Source organism: Mus pahari, chromosome 9 (genome assembly GCF_900095145.1).
Source record: "Mus pahari chromosome 9, PAHARI_EIJ_v1.1, whole genome shotgun sequence".
NCBI classification, from domain to species: domain Eukaryota; kingdom Metazoa; phylum Chordata; class Mammalia; order Rodentia; family Muridae; genus Mus; species Mus pahari.
The window spans coordinates 44,529,974-44,550,203 of record NC_034598.1 but is presented as its reverse complement, the minus strand read 5'-3'; the positions used below and the strand labels follow the sequence as shown (position 1 = coordinate 44,550,203).

Genomic DNA, 20,230 nt, shown 5'->3' with positions numbered 1-20,230 from the left:
GTGTCGCAGGCACTGATTGGCTGTCACAGCAGCCATCACCTCTGTGACCACAGATACCCGCACATACTGTACATGTGATAGTGTATGAGACTGTACAGAGCCAAGACTCCTAAAACACAAACTCAGCCGTGGCCTCGTTCTCATTCTTGTTTCTTTTTATTTCAAACCTCTGTCTGAGCCTTGCCACTCAGTCCCAAAGCAGGCACACTCAGATCATGGTCTCCACAGAGCTGGGGTCTTCCAGGAATCGGCTGACACGTTTGGGATGCTGCCGGCCAGGTGTGGAAACTTCCCCTGCTTCAGCCTCCTGCTGTCTGCTCTCCTCCTCTTCCCCTTGGTCTTTGGAGAAATATAAGAACACCTGGCAGGGCAGAGACATGGAGGGGACAGAAAGGCATGGTGGTGGGGGACATGTCAGACCAGAGTCCTGAGGCACCTCAGCTCTTCCCTTCAAACCCTTTGATGGTGCCCGAAGTCACCTCCTCCAGAGTGGTCTGGCTCACAGAGAAGTCCTCCACACCATGGGCCTTGCCCTGGGCAGCCAGCTCCCTGAACACTCGCGCCAGGGTGCATCCGCCCCCAGGTGGCAGCTGGAAGCGCAGACGGCTGCCATGCACCTCCCGGAGTTCAGCCCCTGGGAATGTGGTCCTGATGAAGGCTATCGCCGGCTCAGGCTGGTCCGGTGGGACCCTGAGAGTCAGTGTGTGGCCAGCCCCGAACCTGGAGTGAACAGGACCAGGGATGCAGGCCATGGCCCCCATTGTTTCTCGAAATCTCGCTGTTCCCTACTTCCACTAGACCTGTCCTTGGCTTGGCTTGTACACCTGGACCCAACCATTCCTTCTCACCCTACCCTGCTTGCGAGCCACGCCCACGAGTCTGAGACCACGCGGAGGACCTGGCACACCTGTGTCGAAGGACAAAGGACAGACACTCCTCACCTCCCGTGGACTCCATCCAAAAAGCTCCTCTGAACACTTCCATCTTTCCAGGCTCCCCTTTTACAGTCTGACTCCGCCCCTAAGAGGCACCACATAGCCCGCCCCTATCTTCTAGCTTAACCACACCCACAGCGCTCTTCTATTCTAGCCAGTCCATCCTGCCCTGCTCACCTGCCTTTGAGATGCTGAGAGCTTCCCAGACAGCGGAACCGCCCGTTCACCATGATGGCCAAGCGCGTGCAGAGCGCTTCGCACTCCTCCATGCTGTGGGTGACAGTGTGAGCACAGATGGGCCCAGCCTGCCTGACCGGGGACCATGCTCTGTTCTACCCTAGGGACCTCATCGGGTTCGGGATCACCTCATCCTGCAAGGTGGCCACAGTGCGGGCCCTGGGGCTCACCTGTGTGACGTGAGCACCACGGAGCGGCCCTCGCGCACCACGGACAGCAAGCTGTTCCAAAGAAATCGCCGCGCACTTGGGTCCATGCCTGTGGTGGGCTCGTCCTGCAAAGGAGATAGGGACTCTGAGCCAGGTAGGACCGCAGTGACAAAGCCTGCCCACTGGGACGCCATCCTGTCTAAACCAGAGCACACTTCAATCAGACCCCAGTCTGCTTAGGTAAAGCCCAAACGAAGCTCAGACCCCAGTTCACTAAGGCTCGGCCCCAGTCACTCTGTTTCCATTCACAACCCACTCAGATCGGTCTTCACGCACCAGAAAGACCACAGCTGGGTCACCAACCAGAGCCAGGGCTGTCGCCAGCTTCCGTTTGTTGCCTCCGCTGTAGGTACCAGCCGGTCGGTCTGCATAGCTAGGAAGGCCCAGGCGCACCAGGCCAGAGAGCGCAGTCTGCAGAAGATGGCCAGGTGAGCGTGGGCGGGGTCATACGGAGAGGGACGAGGTCCTGGTTAGCACAGGGCATGTTCACCTGGGCAACTTGGGCCTCGGGCACCCCGCGCAGGCGAGCAAACAGTTCCAGATGTTCCCGGCCGGTCAGCAGGTCGAAGATGGCATCAGACTGGGGACAGTAGCCCATGCTACGGTGAGCGGCAGACGGCTCCTTGGCCACGCTGGGGTAGGGACAGGAAGCTAAAGAGCTTACAGGCCACCCACGCAGGATTGCATGGGTGTCTGCAGAGAACACAGGAGTCTCAGGGTATGTGGGCCATGCACAGAGGGTCGCAAGTCTCAGGGACCTGGTGAGGGACTATGTTCTTTCAAGGGACACATGGGATAGGAACCAGGGTTCAGGGTACAAGGAGCATCTTACTTGTGGCCTGCCAGCACTGCTTCACCACTGCTGGGCAGCGTGTCCCCTGTCACCATGCGGAAGGTGGATGTCTTCCCTGCCCCATTGACACCCAGCAGCCCGAAACACTGCAAGGAACATACAAACCCTTCCTAGCCCTAATCTTGGGCTGCAAGCCACAGCCCCCCGTGTTACCAGCCGGAAAGGTGAGGGAGTGGGGGACGGGGCACTAGAGTCTGGGAGAGGCAGAACTCATCTCTCATCTAGCAGCGAATGGCTTGGAGCCATCTTTGTTTTAGTTATTTGTGGTTTTGGAGACAGGACCTCATGTAACCCAGGCTGGCTTTGAACTCCATATGTAGCCAAAGATAACCGTGAACACCTAATCCTCCTGCCTCAGTAGGCTCACTCGTGTTCACAGATGTGTTCTGACCCATAGTAGACAGCCAGTGAACCAGAGCCAGCAAAAGAGTTTGTATATGTGTAGGGGCCTAAGAAATTTTAACTGAGGACTTGATACAGGCATGTATAGAGTAAGGGCTCAAAGAAGGATGGTAGTGCATGAAAAAAGATGACCCCCACCAAAGTGACATTCAACACCCCTTCGGTGATCACAGTTTGTGCTCAAAAAATGTGAGTACCAACCATCTGTAATGGGATCGAATGCCCTCTTCCAGTGTCCAAAGAGAGCTAAGTGTACTCACATACATAAAATAAATAAATCTTAAAGAAAAAAACCAAACCAAACCCTGTGTTTGTACATAACACTATGGGGTTTTTTTTTTGTTTTTTGTTTTTGTTTTTTTGTTTTCTCGAGACAGGGTTTCTCTGTATAGCCCTGGCTGTCCTGGAACTCACTTTGTAGACCAGGTTGGCCTCGAACTCAGAAGAAATCCTCCTGTCTCTGCCTCCCAAGTGCTGGGATTAAAGGCATGTGCCACCACACCCGGCTAACAGTATGTTTTTTAAAATGTGAACACAAGAAAAAAAAAATAAAAAAAATAAAAAAAATAAAAAAAATAAAATGTGAACACACAGTAGGTGCCTAATGAGGGCTGATGGCTCTATAAGGAGCTCAGAGCAGGGACACAGCTCAGTGATAGAGTGCCAGCTTAGAGTGCCTCAGTGAGGAGCTAGCGGTGTGGACTAGCTGTAGAGCTTTAGGTAGGCACTTCCGAGATTCTGGATTCTATTTCTAGTGCCACCAAAATAAAAACGAGTCCAAAAACTAGGTGACTGGAAGTGCTTAATGAAAGATGATGGGTGCACAGTACGCACACAGCACGTGCGCAGCACTCACGCAGCATGTACATAGCATGAACGAAGCACGCAGCACGTATACAGCGCGCACGCAGCACGCACACAGAACGCACACAGCACATACGCCAGCATGCACACAGCGCATACACACCATGTACGAAGTACGAACGCAGCATTCACAGCATGTACGCAGCATGAACGAAGCACGCAGCACGTATACAGCGCGCACGCAGCACGTGCACAGCACATGCGCAGTAAAGCCCAGTGTGGTCATGCCAAGGGACTCGATAGAGGTGGGCAGAGAGGGAGGAAGAAGTCAATCCCATCAGGGAGCTTGCCACCGCGCAAGACTCAGCACTGGGTGCTCTGAAATGGACTCACCTCCCCAGGGGGGATCCCTATGCACAGGCGATCCACAGCTGGGTTCCTCTGCCCATGGTACACCTGCAGGGGTTGGGCTCCTTTAGAAAGGGTGGAGTACCCATGCCACCCGCCACTCACTGGGCACTTACTTGCCTTACTCTGTGCCTACCTTGGTCAAGTCCCTGAGGACCAACACATCCCCCTGGGTGGCCCCCTTGGTCACCCGCTCACGCTCTTGAGCCACATCCTCATCCTCTTCCCCCAGGGGCGGCAGCAGTCTTGTTTTTGATCTGAGGATAGACAGGTTAGTGGACCCCGGGAAGGACTCTAGCCCCTGCTGCCCTCACCTGGTCCCCACTGACTGTGGCAGGAGGCGGTTGCGGTGTTGGAGCAGGAGTGTGATGAGGAGGAACAGGGGTCCCTGGGCCACCATGGCCAGGAGGTTCTTGCCAATAATGTCCCAACGTAGGGGTGACTGGAATTGCTTGTCTCCTGTGGGGACAGGAAAGACTGGGTCTTGCCCCCTGTGCAGATCACCCTAGACTCAAAAAAGTGACCAAGACGACTTGTACTGCTAGGGTAGAACTGACTTAGACTATAAGGTTTCCCATGCTCCTTTATGTATAGTCAGAGCTCTCATGATATGACCCTTTAGTTACATTTTCTTCACTTTTAATTTGACACAATTTTTGTGCCACCTAAAATTGTTCACTTAAAGGCAATGTGTCCCCATCCCATATAACTGAATTCGAAGGTGTCACTCTCAGTCATGCTCTTCACAGTCCCCACCTCACAGACATTCTCACCTAAGCGCTCAAAGGCATCTGCCATGGCCTGGTTCCGCACCATGTCAATGAGCCCTCGGCCAAGGCAGAAGTGGGGGAAGATAAGAAACACTTGTTTCAGGATCCGGCTCACTTCTTGCAGGTTCTGTTCAGGGTAGGTAGAATCTAGAAAGTCAGTGGCTAAACCCAATTGTACCCAATAATTCAGCCCCATCCCCAGCCCCAGGTTTTGTGCAGAGGTATCACCTGATCTGAAAGCAGTTCCAGCACGAAGGTGGCCATGCTGCTATTGATGCCAATGAAGAGGTTGATGCAGGTGAGCACCACATAGGCCGTGCTGGGCACGGAGAAGAAGAAGGAGGCTGGGTACATGAGTGGCGTGATAGACCACCTGGGAGGAAACAGTGACAGGTGTTACCAGTGACTTTACATGCTGGATGTCCACACATCAAATTTATGCCATGTGCTAGGATGTGATGAGCTTTTAAGGCCACATTGGCTTAGCTCATAATTCTGTCTCTGTCTCTGTCTCTGTCTGTCTGTCTGTCTGTCTGTCTGTCTGTCTCTCATTCTCACAATGTAGCACAATTTGTCCTCAAACTCACAGTGATCAACTTGCCTCTGCTTCCCAAGTGCTGGAATTAAAGATGTGAGCTACCATAGTCTTTTACATTTTTTAAAGTTTATTCATTTTTATTTATGTGTATACATGTTTTGCTGCTTCTATGTACACACATCATGTGTGTGCCTGGTGCTTGCAGAGGTCAGGAGAGGGCATCAGTTCCCCTGAAACTGGAGTTACAGAAGGTTATGAGCTGCCATGTGGGTGCTAAAAACTGAACCTGGGTCTTCTAGAAGAGCTGGTAGTATTTTTAGCCACTGAGCCATCTCTCCAACCCGTGAATTCCATCATTTTGGATCCTATTGCACCTCTTTTTCTTCAGTTACTACAGATCCCCCCTTTCCCCAAACCTCGGTACAGGGGTTCTCACCCATACAGCAGTAGCAAGAGTAAGAGAGCAGGCAGGTTCTCTGGGGCCACATAGGCTTTCTGCTGAAAGGCCAGGAAGATGAGCACCACTATGCACACTGCCATCAAGTAGTTACACTGTATCCAAGACAGAAGTTACCTCATTAGTTCAGAGGGCCAGGGGCTATGCCTCCCCTTCCCTCTCTTGTTGCCAGGTGCCCATCATCCCTGCCAGGCAGTTAGCCACACACACCATGTCCCAGAGGAAGTTGCCAAGCCAATAGAGGGTTTGGGGCAGGCCGCTGACCAGCTGCAGATGCTTGGCTCTGGTGATGCGTTCCTCTATGAGGACCAGGGTAAAGCTGGCTGGGACAAATGACATGGCGAAGACCACACAGATGGAGACAAGGACATCCACAGAGGAGGCTATCCTGTGGGTGAGAGGTCAGGGGTGGCTCAGAGTAGAATGGGTAATGGTATTGCAGTCTCTGGAACTGATCCCCCATAGGACAGAGGGCAAGGCAATTTTGGGAGTATAGGCACGTGAGGTCTGGGTTATCTGGACATTTCTCAGCCTGAAAGTCTCTCTCTCTCTCTCTCTCTCTCTCCCTCTCTCTCTCTCTCTCTCTCTCTCTCTCCTTTTCTTTGTTTGTTTTGTTTTTGTTACTGTTTTTGTTTTTTTGTTTTTGTTTGTTTGTTTGTTTGTTTTTGTTTTTTCAAAACAGGGTTTCTCTGTGTAGCTCTGGCTGTCCTGGAACTCACTATGTAGACCAGGCTGGCCTCGAACTCAGAAATCCACCTGCCTCTGGCTCCCAAGTGTGGGGATTAAAGGCGTGCACTATCACTGCCCGGCCTGTTTTTGTTTTTTTGAGACAGGGATTCTCTGTGTGTCCTGGCTGTCCTGGAACTTAACTCTATAGACCAGGCTACTCTTTTCTTGAGACAGGATGTCTATATATAACCTATAACTCTCTGTGTATATAAACCAGGTTGGCCTCAACACACAGAGTGCTACCTGCCTCTGCCTTTTGTGTGCTGATATTTAAAGGTTTGTGTTTGTGTTACCACACTGCCTGGCCTTTGCAGTGTTTGTTGGTATGCCATTTTGTCACCAGCCCTGAGCAGAAGAATGGCTCCGATCCAGTCTCCACCACCCCTGGGCAACATGACCATTGACAGTAAATGGATGGACTCACAGCGTAGCTTCAGACAGCTGCTCCTTGGTCAAGTTCAAAGGATGGTTGAGCGTAGTGATGCTGTGGGCATGGCGGACTGGACCAGACGGTAGGAGGGCATGCAGGAGTCCATTGTTGGCTCTGTTCACAAAGGCCACCATGGCATGCCAGCCCTTGTTGTTGAACCAGATCTGGGCAGAGTAAGGGCCATAAGGTCCAGAGCTGCATGTGACCTTGGATCTCCTTGGCCACCCCCACCTGCCAGCCCTGGCTCCCACCTTGAGGCTGTTCTGAGCGTCAAGGCCAAGGGCCCACTGAGTGAGGTTGTTCAGGATACGATCTAGTGCATTGCCAGGTTGGGGGCTCAGCAGTGCCCGAATCTCTGCCATTGTGCGGACCACCTCATGCCCTGAGGGCAGGTCTGGATCTCGGCCTCCCAGGGAGAAGCCCCCATATCTGGGAAATGGTTTGGGGTGGAGACGGAGAGTGAGAGGCTGGGGAGTGGGCAGGCGAGCTGGGGTTTCCCAGACCAGGTCCCTCCTCACCTGACCTCATCTACCCACTTCTTGGTCTTCAGGCTGCGGGGGAGACACACAGGGTACAGAGCAATGAAGTCAAATGAGAAAGGGGACCTGGGGACTGGACTGCCCAGCCTCCCTAGTAAGGGGCACACGAAGCCTGGGTGCTCACCCTCGGCGCACCAGGCTGGGGTACGTCTTCACCAGAAAGTCAGACACATTTCTGCCAGTGAGGTTCTGAACCACCTCCCCAAAGGCAGCCACAGCCTGGGGTGGGGGTGGACCCCCAGCCCCAGCCGGGCAATCTGGCAGCAGGCGGCGGGCTCCAGGCTGGCTGCATTGGCAGACTGGAGATGGAGATTCTGGCGTCCAGTTGCCGCTGGCCAGGATGCTGGCCACATCAGGAGGGACCTCGGGGACCGTGAAGTAGCAAGCTAGGGAGTGTGTACACTCAGATCCCCTGTGGAGTGGAGGAGAAGGGCTGTGGGTGCTAGGCAAGGGACTCAGGAGACACAGGCCCCACAATCCAATGAGACAAGGGAGTCATGCTCACCAGAGTCCAAGGGGCACAGAGGCAAGGGGCCACGGAGGGAAACTGAGGCAGACCATGGGAATCGCAAGGCAGAGCTCCAGGGAAAGAGGGCAGAGAGAGCCAAAGAGGGAACTGAGGCAATGCTGAGGGGGTAAGCAGCCGAGGAGAGTCGGCTGGGTGGGCCTCACCTGGCAGCTTTGCCCTGAACACTGGGGTCCTGCAGCCCGGCCTCCCCTAGTAGAGCCTCCAGCAGCTTCAACCGGTTGGGGTCCCCAGGAGCATCCTCACTGCAGGGTGACAGGCCAGCAACTGTGACTGTGGCCATCCTATCACCCACCCAAGGTCACCTGCTCACTGTGCCCAGCACCCACCTGAAGAAGGAGACCTGAGGGCCATACATAGCAGGGCTGAGCTGCAGGGGTGGGTACTGGCCAAAAGGAGGCACAATGAGGCTGAACAACAGGGCCAGGCCCACAAAGAGGGCAGGTAGCACGATCTGGGGGACAATTCTGTCAGCATCCACCTCCACACAATCTACCCCGCCCCCACCCTGCTCTACCCCCTCCCAGGCCCCATCCCCNCCCCCCTCTACCCCCTCCCAGGCCCCGCCCCCACCCTCTCTACCACCTCCCAGGCTCTCCAGCCCCTCCACAAAACAGCAGGAAATGGCTTGTTGTGGAATGTAGTCACTGAATGACAGCCACCATGGACAACAGACACCCCAGGACAGTCACCCATCCTCCTCAGTGTTGGACATGGTCACCTGTGCAAACAGGCCCCGGCGGCTGCGGCGAGCAAGCAGAAAACGCTTGTGGAGCAGAGCCCGGAGCTGTTGGCAGGTAAGTGTCCAGCCTTGCACTTGGGCAGCGTGGGGTGCCAAGCCCTGTGGGGCTTGGGGATCCAGCACCAGCTTAGCTGTGGGGGATGGGAGGGTAAACTCCAGCACCCTGGGGGCCCCAAGGGGTGTGAGCAGGGCAGAAACTTACCCAGCTCCCCATTCTCCAGAACTGATGCCTCCTGCCCTGTGGGGGGCTGCGGAGTGGATGTGCGAAGGTGCAGCTGTGGTCTGGAGTCCCCCCCTGTGGAACCAACAGGTTTCAGGGCTGGGGACAGGGTCTTGCTTCCAAGGAAAAGGAAGCCAGAGCCTCTGGGGAAAATGGAGGGAAAAGGGAGGACTTGCTGCCAGTGCCAGGGAGGAACTCATGGTTCAGCACCGAGGACAGACCCAGCCAAGGATGGGGACGAGAGTCTCAGGACTGGTTTGACTCTGGACCTGGGTTGGTTTGAAGGCTCAAGGAGCTAAGACACACCTTCTCTGTGTGCGTCCTCCACCACCTTTAGGAAGATCTGAAGAGACAGAACAAGAGACTCACAGGAGGGAATCCTCATACACCATTGGTCCCCACAGACCTCCTCAAGAGACTTTCAACAATCCACCTTCCTAAGAGCCATCCTTCCTCTCCGGAGTCCCCCTTGCCATCCACAAACAGACTCCTGTTCATCCTTCAAAATCCCACTAGGTTCCACACCTCCTCCAGGTTGGTGTCCGAGATCCCATAGCCGGTGAGCCCCAGAAGCTCCAGCTGCTGATCCAGCTCCTGGAAGACCATGGCGAAGCTGCCATCCAGGGCACCCGCGTAGGGCAGCAGGAGCATCAGCTCATGGGGCAGTTCCTCCACGAGCCGTGCTCCGGGCGCATGCCGCCGCACTAGCTCTAGTATCCGGGCTGTGCTTGGGGTGATGGGAACGGCATCCGGAGCCGGGGTCTGGCTGCTCTTGTCTGAGGCTCCTCGTGTGAATGCTGTGTCTTTGGGCAGAAGTTGGGGTAAGACCTTCTGGGCCAGGGTACGGAAGCAGGGGCTCTTGAGTTCTGTCGCTATGAGTTGCTGCCTCTGCCCTTCCCTCAGGGGTCTCCTGGCCCAGGCTCACCTGTCGTCTTGCCCTTGCTGTCTGACTTCTTTCCCCGTCTGGGGTCCTCAATGTCTCCCTTCAAAGAAAGACAATTGTCCATCTCAGCAGGACAGAGCTGGGGACGGCTCAGGGACCAGCTCGAGCCCTCCTCACCTTCGTGTCATGGGTGACAAGGGACTGAGAACCCTTCACCAGCGTCAGGTAGTAACCACAGCCCAAGTGTCGGCGCAAGAAAAGTGGGGACCCACAGCAGCACAAAGAGCCACCTGCCACCATGGCCACACGATCTCCCAAGAGCTCTGCCTCATCCAGGTGGTGAGTGGAGAGAATCAGTGTCCGACCTGGACATAGGGACCCAACCCATGTGAGTCACTGGGCTCACCAGGTAAAGACCCAGGCAACCCTATGTATGCAGCAAACTCCTGTAAATCCCTCAAAAACCCACCCCAGCATAGTCAGAAAGCTTTTCATAGTTAGAAACTTTTTTTTTTTTTTTTTTTGGTCCCTCAAGCAGAAACCAAGGGAACCTCAGGCCATTCCATTCCATTTCCAACTGTTACCTTCTCTGTACTTAAGTAGCAATTCCCAAATGCCACGGCGAGAAGCGGGGTCCACGCCAGCAGTGGGTTCGTCCATGATGACCACACGAGAGCCACCCACAAAGGCAATGGCCACAGAAAGTTTTCGCTGCATTCCACCTGGCCAGAGAGAGTAGTGGGTTGGTCAGACATTGCTTGTATTCAAAGGTTGAATTCTGTATCCCAGGATCTGGCTGCTTCAAGGTGAGCAGATCCTCATGCACACCAGCTTTGCCCCCCCAAGTTATCTGTTAATAAAGATGCCCACAGGCTGAGGCTGAGCAGAAGAGAGGAAAGCAGGGGCTTCTGCTCTTGGGGTCAGAGGTAGAGATCTCGGGGTTACTGACAGGGAAGCAGACAAAATAGCCCAGAGGGTTGATATCTGCCCAGCTCTAGTGCTTTTAACGCTCATTATAAATATAAAAGTTGCCAGGCAGCGGTGGCACACGCCTTTAATCCCAGCACTCAGGAGGCAGAGGCAGGCAGATTTCTGAGTTTGAGGCCAGCCTGGCCTACAAAGTGAGTTCCAGGACAGCCAGGGCTATACAGAGAAACCCTGTCTCGAAAATAAATAAATAAATAAATAAATAAAGTTTGTATCTTTTATTTGGGAACAAAATGATCTAAGGTGGGATAGAAACCCCAAAATAATATTTACAGCAACAGGAGAGACACTGTTACTGTGACCCACCTAGCTCTGTGCAGGCCAGAGATGGCCTCCTTTCCCCACCTGAGTACAGCAGTGCCCTGGTCAACCCCTGACGCCCTACACCCACCTCTCCACCATGGAAGGAGCCTCTATAGGCCAGCTCACCAGAGAGGTGGCGCGTCTGTGTGTCCCGCTTGAGGGTGAGCCCCACATCCCGTATCAAACGTTCCCGCTCGGGGCCCATGGCGGCTGCACTCACGCCTTTCAAACGGCCATAGAACCAAACGTGCTCTTCCACCGTCAGCCTGTGGCCAGGGGTGATGGACAAAGACCCCCTTGGTGTGTGTTTGTGTCTTGGAGGATGCCAGCCCCCTCACACTGCCTCCACCCAAGCCCACCAGAACTCACATGTCAAACAGCACATTGTACTGCGGGCAGATGCCCAGGTGGGGCCGGATGGCTGCCATGTTGGTTTGCACATCATGGCCCAGGACGGAGGCTGAGCCACTACTGGGTGGGAAGAGACCACTCAAGATGGACCTGTGGGTTTGGGGGTCTGAGAAGTGGCCCTTCATGGAAGGAAGATCCACCCACAGGTTCAGGGCACCGGCTGTATGCTCAGGCTGTATGCCGGAAGCTTGTTCTCTGTTTACAGGGAAGGGAAATGGTCTCCCAGGAGCTCCCTATCTTCAGCCTACTGTGTGTCTAAACCAGATTCGGCTCCTGCTTCCGCAGTGCACCCGGGACTCCTCCAACCCCAGTGCCTAGGGAACCAATGGGGAAGCTGAGGCCTGGGGAAGACAGCATAGTGACTGGCGGCTCACAGTGTGGTTGTCTTGCCAGCCCCGTTGTGACCCAAAAAGGCAGTGATGTGGCCTTCGTAGAAGTCAAGGTTGAGCCCTCGCAGGGCTGGCTGGGGACAGCCACGAAAATGCTTCTTCAGGCCTCGAATGGAGACACCAGGAACCAGGCCAGGGGGTGGCTCTTCCACCAGAACTGTGTGTGGGGGGGAGAGCAGGGTTGGTTGGCTGTGGGCTTGGGAGTCCCTCAGAGCTGATCAGTAGGATTAAGAGTTAAGGGAGATGGGCACAGCCATTAGATCTGTCAGCTCAGCTACTCTGGAGGCCGAGGGAGGCTCAGCCTGGGCAACTTGCATGAGACTGTCTCAAAAAAAAAAAAGTATAGGGTGGGAGGTGTGGCTCAGTGGTAGAGTTTCTGTCTCTCCAGGGAGGCATGGGGAGCGTAGCTCAGGGAGAGAGCTCCTGCCTAGAACCTGCAGAGGGGCTGAGAAGGCAGGAGGCGGTGGAATGCTTGCTTAGTGTTGCAGGAGACTTTGGGAGGGATCCCTAGGGGATGAGGCCAGAGCCCAGGGAGCTGGAGAGCCCAGGGGATTGAGTTGCCTTGCTGGACCTGTTTCTCTAGGGAAGACAAGGGAATCCATCAAGGGTTACTAAGAGTCATGGGACCTCACCCTTGGGATCTTGTGGGGCAGGGGCCAAGACAGAACTCTTGGGCAGTCCAGGCCCACACCAGTAGCTCCTCTGAAAAGGGAAATTCCATGGTTCAGGGATTCCATACTGGCCTGGTGGAAAGTGGCACATGGTTACACTTGTACTATCCATGAGATGTGAGAACTTCCAGCTACGTGCTTGGCATCAGGGCATCCAGAAAGAGTGGCCAAGAAGCCCAGCCTTCTCCCTTGATCCAGTCTCTGCTCCTCAGAGACAGCATAGCTAGGAAGTGATTTGCAGGAACCCAATATCCCAGAGACACACCCTAAAATAGGATCTCTTGTATCAGGCCAGTGACAGTGCACTCCAGCGGGAAGCTCCGCCTATACTGGGGCAGTAATCTAAAGCAGGCTGTTCCCAGACACCCAGCAGCAAGAGATCAAGTCTATGCACTTTAGCCACAAGGTCCTGCCTTCTCATCAGGACGGGCCTCTAGGAGCACAATATCCCAGAAACAACCTAAGTCATCTCCCCTTGTGCTCAGGCATACTCCACCTTGTGTGCAGATGTGTTCTCCACCCAAGCCCCTTCCACTATGGCCCACCTGGGCACACAGCCTCTAGGTACCAGAGGGCAAGGCCATAGATGACGGCGTCAAGCAACAGGAAGGCAGACACCTGGGCCAGGCTGAAGACATCCTCCGCGGGGCCTGTGCCCAAATTGTGCCACTGAGCCCCGTCTCCCTGCTCCTCCAGTAGCGCCAGGCTTTCACATCCAAAGCCAAAGGCTACAGGGGACAGCAGGCTCTGAGGAGAGAAAGATGGATCAGGGAGTTGGCAACACATTGGGGGTGTCTATCCCCTTACACAGATCGGAATGCTCCTTACCGCAGCCAAGAGTCCGCCCAGGGGCAGGCGCTCTCGCCAGGCGACACACAGCACGTAGGGCAGATAGAGCGTGAAGTAGGCAAGTCCCCCGCAAGCTGCTGCCAGGTTGGCCCTGGAGAAGAAGGCGCTGAGCAGAAAACTCTGAGCGACGGTGGCCACTGCGAAGGCCGCCAAGAAAAGGAAGACTACAACTGGGTGGCTGTAAGGAAGGATGTCCCCTAGCTGGGAAAAGCAGGACAGTTTCAGGGTCCCGTTCCAAGATGGGGGTTAGGGACGCGTGCCCCAAGCTTCACTCCACGAGGGGGACCTCGAAGATCCCTCACCTTAAGCACTAACACCAGCAACGCAGCGCTGACCAGGAAGGGTCCCAGGCAGCTGAGGAACCAACCAAGCCAGAGCACGGCGCGGCTCAGCCCCATCGCACGCATGGTTTCTCGCAGACGTGTCTCTTTCTCGCGCACCACGGCCTTCACAGTGAGGGCCACCGAATAGATCCAGGCCAGAGTCAGAAACAGAGGCAGAGACCGGCTCAGCACCCGCAGGAACCTGGGGTGGTGGGATTATGGAGTGCAGTTGGAGGGCCCCTGCACAGGGTGCACACACACGCATGTGGCACAAATGTCCACCGGGGGTCCCCAGGCTCTGCAGCGGCCTTAGAGCGCTGATCCAGTCTAAGGGTCCCAGATCCCTGGACAGGCCACTTCGTTTCTTTAGGGGGAGACCCTGAGCCCCCTATGGGTTCTATACAGGGCCCCTCCAAACAGAGCCCAGACAGGATGCAAGGTACTCTCACACATCATCCACGTAGCAGGGGTGTGGCATCTGCTGCAGGTAGAGACCTGCGCTGGAGTTCCTGCCACCGAGCACACGCACAGCTGCCTGCTCCAGCAGGTCCTGCAGGTACACGAAGCCGCCCCACACATACCGAAGGTCCATGAGAGGATCTGCTGACGGACCTGGGTCCCAAAACCTGGGAGATGCCAGATTCATCAGCTAAGCTACATGGTGGTGAAGAGATTGAGGGACCCTGTCCATCACATCTTCCCCCTGCCCTCTCTTTTCCAGATTCAAGAATGGACTTAGCTAGCTCCCGCATCCCTGCACTTGGAAACTCCCTCTCTTTGTACTAGGTTGGTCTTTCACTGCTTTTGGCTAGCCCCCCTCTCACCTTATCCCACACCCTTGGCCACAGCCTCATGTAGTTCCATCTATCACCTCTAACAGCACGGTCTTGACCCCGCCCACCGCACCTTAGGTACCCCCCCACTGAAGCATTCCCCTCACTTGTCCCTGATCTTATTGGTCCTTGTGACATCATCGATATCCATTCGAATCTTGAATCGTAGGTGGCCAGGACTCAGGGTTGGAGATGACGGTTCGGAGGGGTCCAGAGGATGCTCTGGGCTCAGGAACACGATGCCCGCCCAGAGGCGGCGCTCACCCAGCAGCTCCAGGGCACGGGACACAAGAGCTTCCTCTGAGGGAACAGCCTCCAGCTTGTCCAGGGACACACACTGTGGCAGGACATGAATCCCAGGTTCTGGGGTGTGACTGAAACCCCAGCCCCTGACCCTTTCCCCTTGGGTTCCTCATACTCCTAGGTGACCATATACATGGCCAGGGGTCTCCCTCTTGAGACTTAAACAAAGCCCAGATGTCTCTTTGCTCCATCCTCCAAGACAGGGTCATTCCGGAGAAAGGCTCATTCCGCCTTCTATGACAACCTCTTACCTCCACGATTTGGCCTAGCATCCTGGCCAGGCGTCCCACGTCTGCGTGGGCCTCCCGCCAGCTGTAGCCACCCCTACTGGGATCCAGAAAGTCTCTGACAGCCTCGAACTTCTTCTGGGCTCCGGGTGTCTGCTGCCTCTGCCCTGTGTCCCCCACGTCCAGCAGTCTCTGGGGAAGGAGAAAAACGACAAGTGACGAGGGATCCCCATCTTCCTCCCTTCCTGATCTACACATCACAGTCCGGAAGAGGCACACCTCCATCCTGACCCACCTGAAGCATGGCCACGTTGGTACTGTCATTCATGAAGTTGAAGATCTGGGGTCCCAGCACCCCCCAGAGTTCGTGTAGGTCCCTCAACAGAGCCAGCTCCTCGAAGGTCTGGTTCACCTGCAAGTGGGCAGCTGAGCTCAGCCAGGCTGCCTGTCCACATCGCTGCCCTGCCCCTGGTCATGCCCTAGTCCCTGCACCTCTGGACCTTTGTCTCTTCATCATCACTGAGCCTCATTGTGTCACCCTGGCTGACCTGGAACTCAGAGATCGGCCTGCCTCTGCTCCCAGTGCTGGTATTGAAGGTGTGCGCCAGCACACGCAATCATTTCATTATTTTGAGACAGCGTCTGACCCTATAACTTAGGCTGGAATTCCACACACTCGGCCTCCACTTCCTTCTGAGTGCTGGAACTCTAAGCCTGTGTGGTCAGGCTCTAAGAAAGAGCCATCACTTTAAGTTGTTTTTCTTTAAAAAAAAATTTAGGGTGCCAGGAGTGGTGGCACAGGCCTCTAATTCCAATATTTAGGAGACAGAGGTAGGCAGAGCTCTGTGAGTTCAAGGCCAGCCTGGTCTACAAATTGAGTCCAGTACAGATAGGGCTACACAGAGAAACCCTATCTGGAAAAACGAAAAACTAAATGTGTGTGTATGTGTGTGTGTGTGTGTGTGTGTGTGTGTGTGTATGTAGAGCCCAGAGCCCTGTGCATTTTGTGCATTTCAGGCAACCCCCTAACCATTGAACCCTGCTCCCCCAACCCCAAGCTCCTAACTATCTTTCCAGCTCCTACATGGGCTGGGAAGATGTGAGGGTTGGAGGCTTGGGAGGGTGGGGCAGATGTTCTACAACCCCTGCCCCTATTTGGGGATTTCAGGCAGGGTCTCCATGCTGACCACACCCCCACAGTCCCTCACTGAACGAGTCTAGGCAGGGATTCTATTCCTGAACAAGCCCCAGCCTCACCTGAGTCTTATTCACTGCTCTTGGCCACCTGACTAAGGGTACTGTGGATATCGCTGTCCCTTCTGTGGCTCCTACATCTCACCTGAGCCATGACCTTCCGAGTAAAGTTTGTGTCAGGCGCAAAGAGAATTTTCCCAAGGATCAATGGCTTCAGGCGCCTCCAGAGCAGCCGAGACACAGGGTGGTCATCCAGTGTCCCCACAAACTCAGAGCAGGCAGGGCCTGGTAGGGGAGGATACTGTGAGCCCCAAGATAACATGCTCTGCTCTCCACTGGCCCCACGGGGACCCATCGCAGCCCTAAGGACTTACTGAGACTGCTGTCAGGCAACGCAGGTGTCACCTCTGGCCCCATGAACTCGTTGATCTGGTTGGCTTCGTACCAGTTGAGGGACAGGCCCCCTGGACTGCTGGGTCCCTTGGTACTGCAGAGGGCCTCCGAAACCAGCTCCAGAGAACCAGCTGACCTGCGGGGCCTCCGCAGCAAAGCTCGGAGCTCCATCAAGCTGGGCAGTGTCAGGAGCTACAGAGAAGTCACCCAGGGCGGCTGGACACCTCCTGCAGACCATCTGGCCACCTTTTTTGGTTTTTGGCTTTTGTTTTGTTTTTTTTTGTTTGGGTTTAGGTTTTTGTCTTGTCTTGTTTTGGAAACAGGGTTTCATGTGGTTGCCTGGCCTTCCTTGCTGTTGGGCAGAGGAGGACCTGCCTCTGCCTCCCGAGTGCCCGAGTGACAGCAGTGTCACCTCTACTGGTTTACCAGGAGTTAGGGGTGGGGCCCAGGGTTTCATGCATGCTGGGCAAATGCTCTACACACTGACTTACACCCCCGGTCCATTTGGTTGTGTGAGTTAGTATCTCAATCTATAGCCCAGGCTAGCCTCAAATTTGCAGTTCTCCCACCTCGAGTCTGGAGCACACGCTCGGTGGGAGGGATGCACCTCCACACACAGCTTTTTCTAACTTGGAGCCTGAACCTGGGCAGGGACCCGGTCAGGAGCCCCTGCTCTGTCCCCTTCCCTCCCCTGTCTGCATATTGCTTCCTGGCCAGGACAGAGGCTGGCTGGGGCTGCTCACCTCCTGGGTAAGATCCCTGATAGCACCTGAGAACTTTCTCATGGAATCCTGGGCTTGACCCAGCACAGGATCCAGGGACACCTGTCAAGAAGACAGCAAGGATGATCCCAGCACTCGGGAGGCAGAGGCAGGCCGATTTCTGAGTTCGAGGCCAGCCTGGTCTACAGAGTGAGTTCCAGGACAGCCAGGGCTATACAGAGAAACCCTGTCTCAAAAAAAAAAAAAAAAAACAAAACAAGACAAAACAAAACAAAAAAAGAGAGCAAGCAGCAAGGATGGCTGAGACCTGGACCAAAAATGACCTTGGACCCATGATCCTCCCACAGCACCAGAATGGAGGTGAGCACTCCCCCCACTGGGCCCCACCGAGCTCCTATCACCCCATTTTACAAAGGAGGAATGGAGGAGTTGAAAGGGGCAAGAGCACCTCCCAGACCAACACGGGGGTTCCTCATGCCAGCCCCCCTCACCCTTTGCAGGATCTTCTCCAGAAGCTCAGTCACTGACCCTTGACTGCTCGGCTGGTTACTCTCCTGTGGCGATGCTGAGGGGAGGGGATGTGAACAGCAGCCAAGCTCAGTTTGCAGTGCCTCCTCCCCCACCCCCTGCCCAAATTACAGCCCCAGGTCTCTACCTCCACCTCCAACGGCCCTGAGCACCGGGATCAGTTTCCCCAGGGCATCCAGCATGTCCTGGGTGCTGTGGCCCCCCAGCACTGTGCGGGTATCGGCAAGGAGCCTCGAGATCCTGGGGAGCAGAGAGGGAATGGGAGGCGGGGCCTCAAGCGTCCCGGACCCCATTCGACAGCCAGCTCCCACCTACCAAGTTCACTCACAAGGAATCCTTAAAGTTGCTCAGGACCCCAGGCTTCTCGCCAGGCGTTGGGTGCTGGAAGCAGGAGTTGTTTACGTTGCAGACAAGGCCCTGCAGCCAGGGCACCGTGCCCGCCGATGGTAATGGCTTGTTTGGAAAGTGGCCTGGAGCGGGGAGACATCTGCTCATAGTCGCCCTCACTTCTGTTATCAGCTCGTTAAACGATATGGCCACCCGCCACACCCAGCTCAGACCCAGTACCAGGCAGGGCGGGAGAGGCCTGTCCCCGTCCCACCACACACACAGAGGCTCTCACATTCGTGATGTTCCAGAGGGGGGTGGGAGTGACGGACGGCCACTAGGATGAAGAAGAGGAAGAGGGGCCACAGTAACTCCACTAGTAGCTGGATCTGGGGAGAGAGTGGGCAGGAGTTTTGGGGGGCCGTGATGGACACCTGCCATCGCCCCCCGACCTGCATATCCCGGGCGTTACCGGTTGTCTCCGTCGATAGGTGTAATTTTTCCACAGTAGGAGCATCAGCTGCGTGCCTAAGGCCATGATGACTCTGGACCGGGAACAGCGGAGAGGACAGGATAAAGAACAGGCTGAGAGTGAGCTGTGTGGCTCCGGACAAATGCCTGCTGGTCTCTGATCCTCATCTTTCCACACGTCGGGCTGAGCCTCAATAAATCTCCCGCAAAGAGCCGGGCAAACAAGACACCATAGAAAGAAATTCACTAGGGAAGTGACCAATGGGAACCCGGCGCGCAGCCGTCCTCGTAGCTGATTGGCTGGGAGGGCTATCGCTGAAGGTTGGGGTCTGGAAGACCCTGTTCGCATTCTTAGGGGGCGGAGCTTGGTTTTAAAGCTTGGGGTTTGGGGCTCCACCGTCACCCTCGTCCAGGACCCGGGTCTCGGTTCCGTTCGCCCCAGGTGGTCCCCGGTGAGACCCGTAGCCTGTGTCCCCTGGGCGGATCCTGTCTCATTTGCAGCTGGCCCTCTATTTTTTAAGAGATGGGAACTGAGGCTCAAAAAGGGGCAAAGTCACGCTTCCAAGGAAACCTCCGGAGTCAAAAGGAGGGTACGGAAGACCACCAGCTAGGAGGAGTCAGGCTCCTTGAGCACGCCATTCCTGATTTCGTACTTTTTACTCCCTCCAGAACTGTATGCTCGTGGCCTGCTACATGATACCGATAGGGAAACTGAGGCTGACAGAGAGGGAAATTGCCAAAGGGAAATTAACCATCTATATGGAAATTGGCGGCTTCCACTCGGAAACTTTTTTCTTTCATAAAGTGAAATTTGAGATCTGGAGGGGGGGGGACAGGCCTCATTTGGAAAGTGGGGCACTGGAGGTGTAGGTTGGCAGAGGTCCCTCGAGGTGACCAGATGACCGCTGTGAGGATCATACGGAAGGGCGAGGGAGAGTAGGAACCTGGAACCCCAAATTATCAGGGAACGTGGCTCCGCCCACCCTCACCCCACAGCATCCCCAATTCTCCAGGCTTCACCTTCCTCCCTCCCGGGGATTTTCTCACCGTTCTGAGGTCCCCCAAACTCCATCCACTTTCGCTCCTCCCGGCCTCGGCGGGGGAGCGCGGCCCCTTTAAGAGGAGCCCGGCTCAACAGCGGACGACGCCCTTCGCAACCCGGTGCCCTAAGCAGCACCCGGCCCCGCCCCCTAACGCTACTATTGGATAATGCACCTGCTATTCCGGCGACTTTGCCATTGGAGGAGGCGGGACCACAGCCGGGCTCTCCGAGCCGGGTTTCTTAAAGGGACCACAGGATTCCTGTTGCATCAGTTTGGTTTCACTGAGATGCCACAAAGATGGGGGACAACGGAAATGGCAGCTCCCCACAGCAAGACATACCTGTCTCCTCTCCCCAAGGTCTCCTTTTTAAAAATACTTTTTAATTTTGAGAGTGGCTCACTGATTGGGTAGGCCTGGAAATCACTGCTTAGATCAGGTTGGTCTCACAGAAATCCCCCTGCCTCTGCCTCCTGAGTGCTGGGATTAAGGCGTGTGCCACCACAAGTAACCTTTGTTTTAAAATTTAATCAATTTGTTTATTAGGGTAGGACACATGTGTGCATACATGGCATA

General features: G+C 55.2%; 1 protein-coding gene across 3 annotated transcripts; it reads right to left on the bottom strand.

Annotated features, from left to right (window-relative positions):
* Positions 1-137: 137 nt before the first annotated feature.
* Abca7 (ATP binding cassette subfamily A member 7) lies at positions 138-19,757 on the bottom strand. Of its 3 annotated transcripts, none has more exons than XM_021204335.2 (47): positions 19,661-19,757; positions 18,615-18,687; positions 18,438-18,531; positions 18,144-18,285; positions 17,943-18,055; positions 17,779-17,852; positions 17,309-17,389; positions 16,547-16,757; positions 16,318-16,457; positions 15,274-15,390; positions 15,003-15,170; positions 14,556-14,785; positions 14,065-14,241; positions 13,595-13,817; positions 13,272-13,493; positions 12,989-13,190; positions 12,405-12,515; positions 11,758-11,929; positions 11,342-11,473; positions 11,099-11,238; positions 10,267-10,404; positions 9,860-10,047; positions 9,725-9,782; positions 9,325-9,602; positions 9,106-9,142; positions 8,782-8,874; positions 8,559-8,710; positions 8,167-8,291; positions 7,984-8,082; positions 7,436-7,723; positions 7,291-7,323; positions 7,024-7,201; positions 6,767-6,936; positions 5,824-6,001; positions 5,593-5,708; positions 4,847-4,991; positions 4,622-4,745; positions 4,178-4,307; positions 3,985-4,105; positions 3,834-3,896; positions 2,214-2,320; positions 1,872-2,013; positions 1,658-1,792; positions 1,343-1,446; positions 1,113-1,205; positions 480-720; positions 138-361 (listed from the first exon to the last, which is right to left on the bottom strand). In XM_021204335.2, exons 2-47 carry the CDS (start codon positions 18,678-18,680, stop codon positions 209-211), a joined length of 6,504 nt encoding a protein of 2,167 aa, XP_021059994.1. In that variant the 5' UTR covers positions 18,681-18,687; positions 19,661-19,757; the 3' UTR covers positions 138-208. The 3 variants fall into 3 exon arrangements, with proteins under 3 accessions (XP_021059994.1, XP_029398279.1, XP_021059995.1); XM_029542419.1 differs by having other exon boundaries at positions 5,878-6,001; XM_021204336.2 differs by having other exon boundaries at positions 8,559-8,686.
* Between the last annotated feature and the right edge of the window lie 473 nt (positions 19,758-20,230).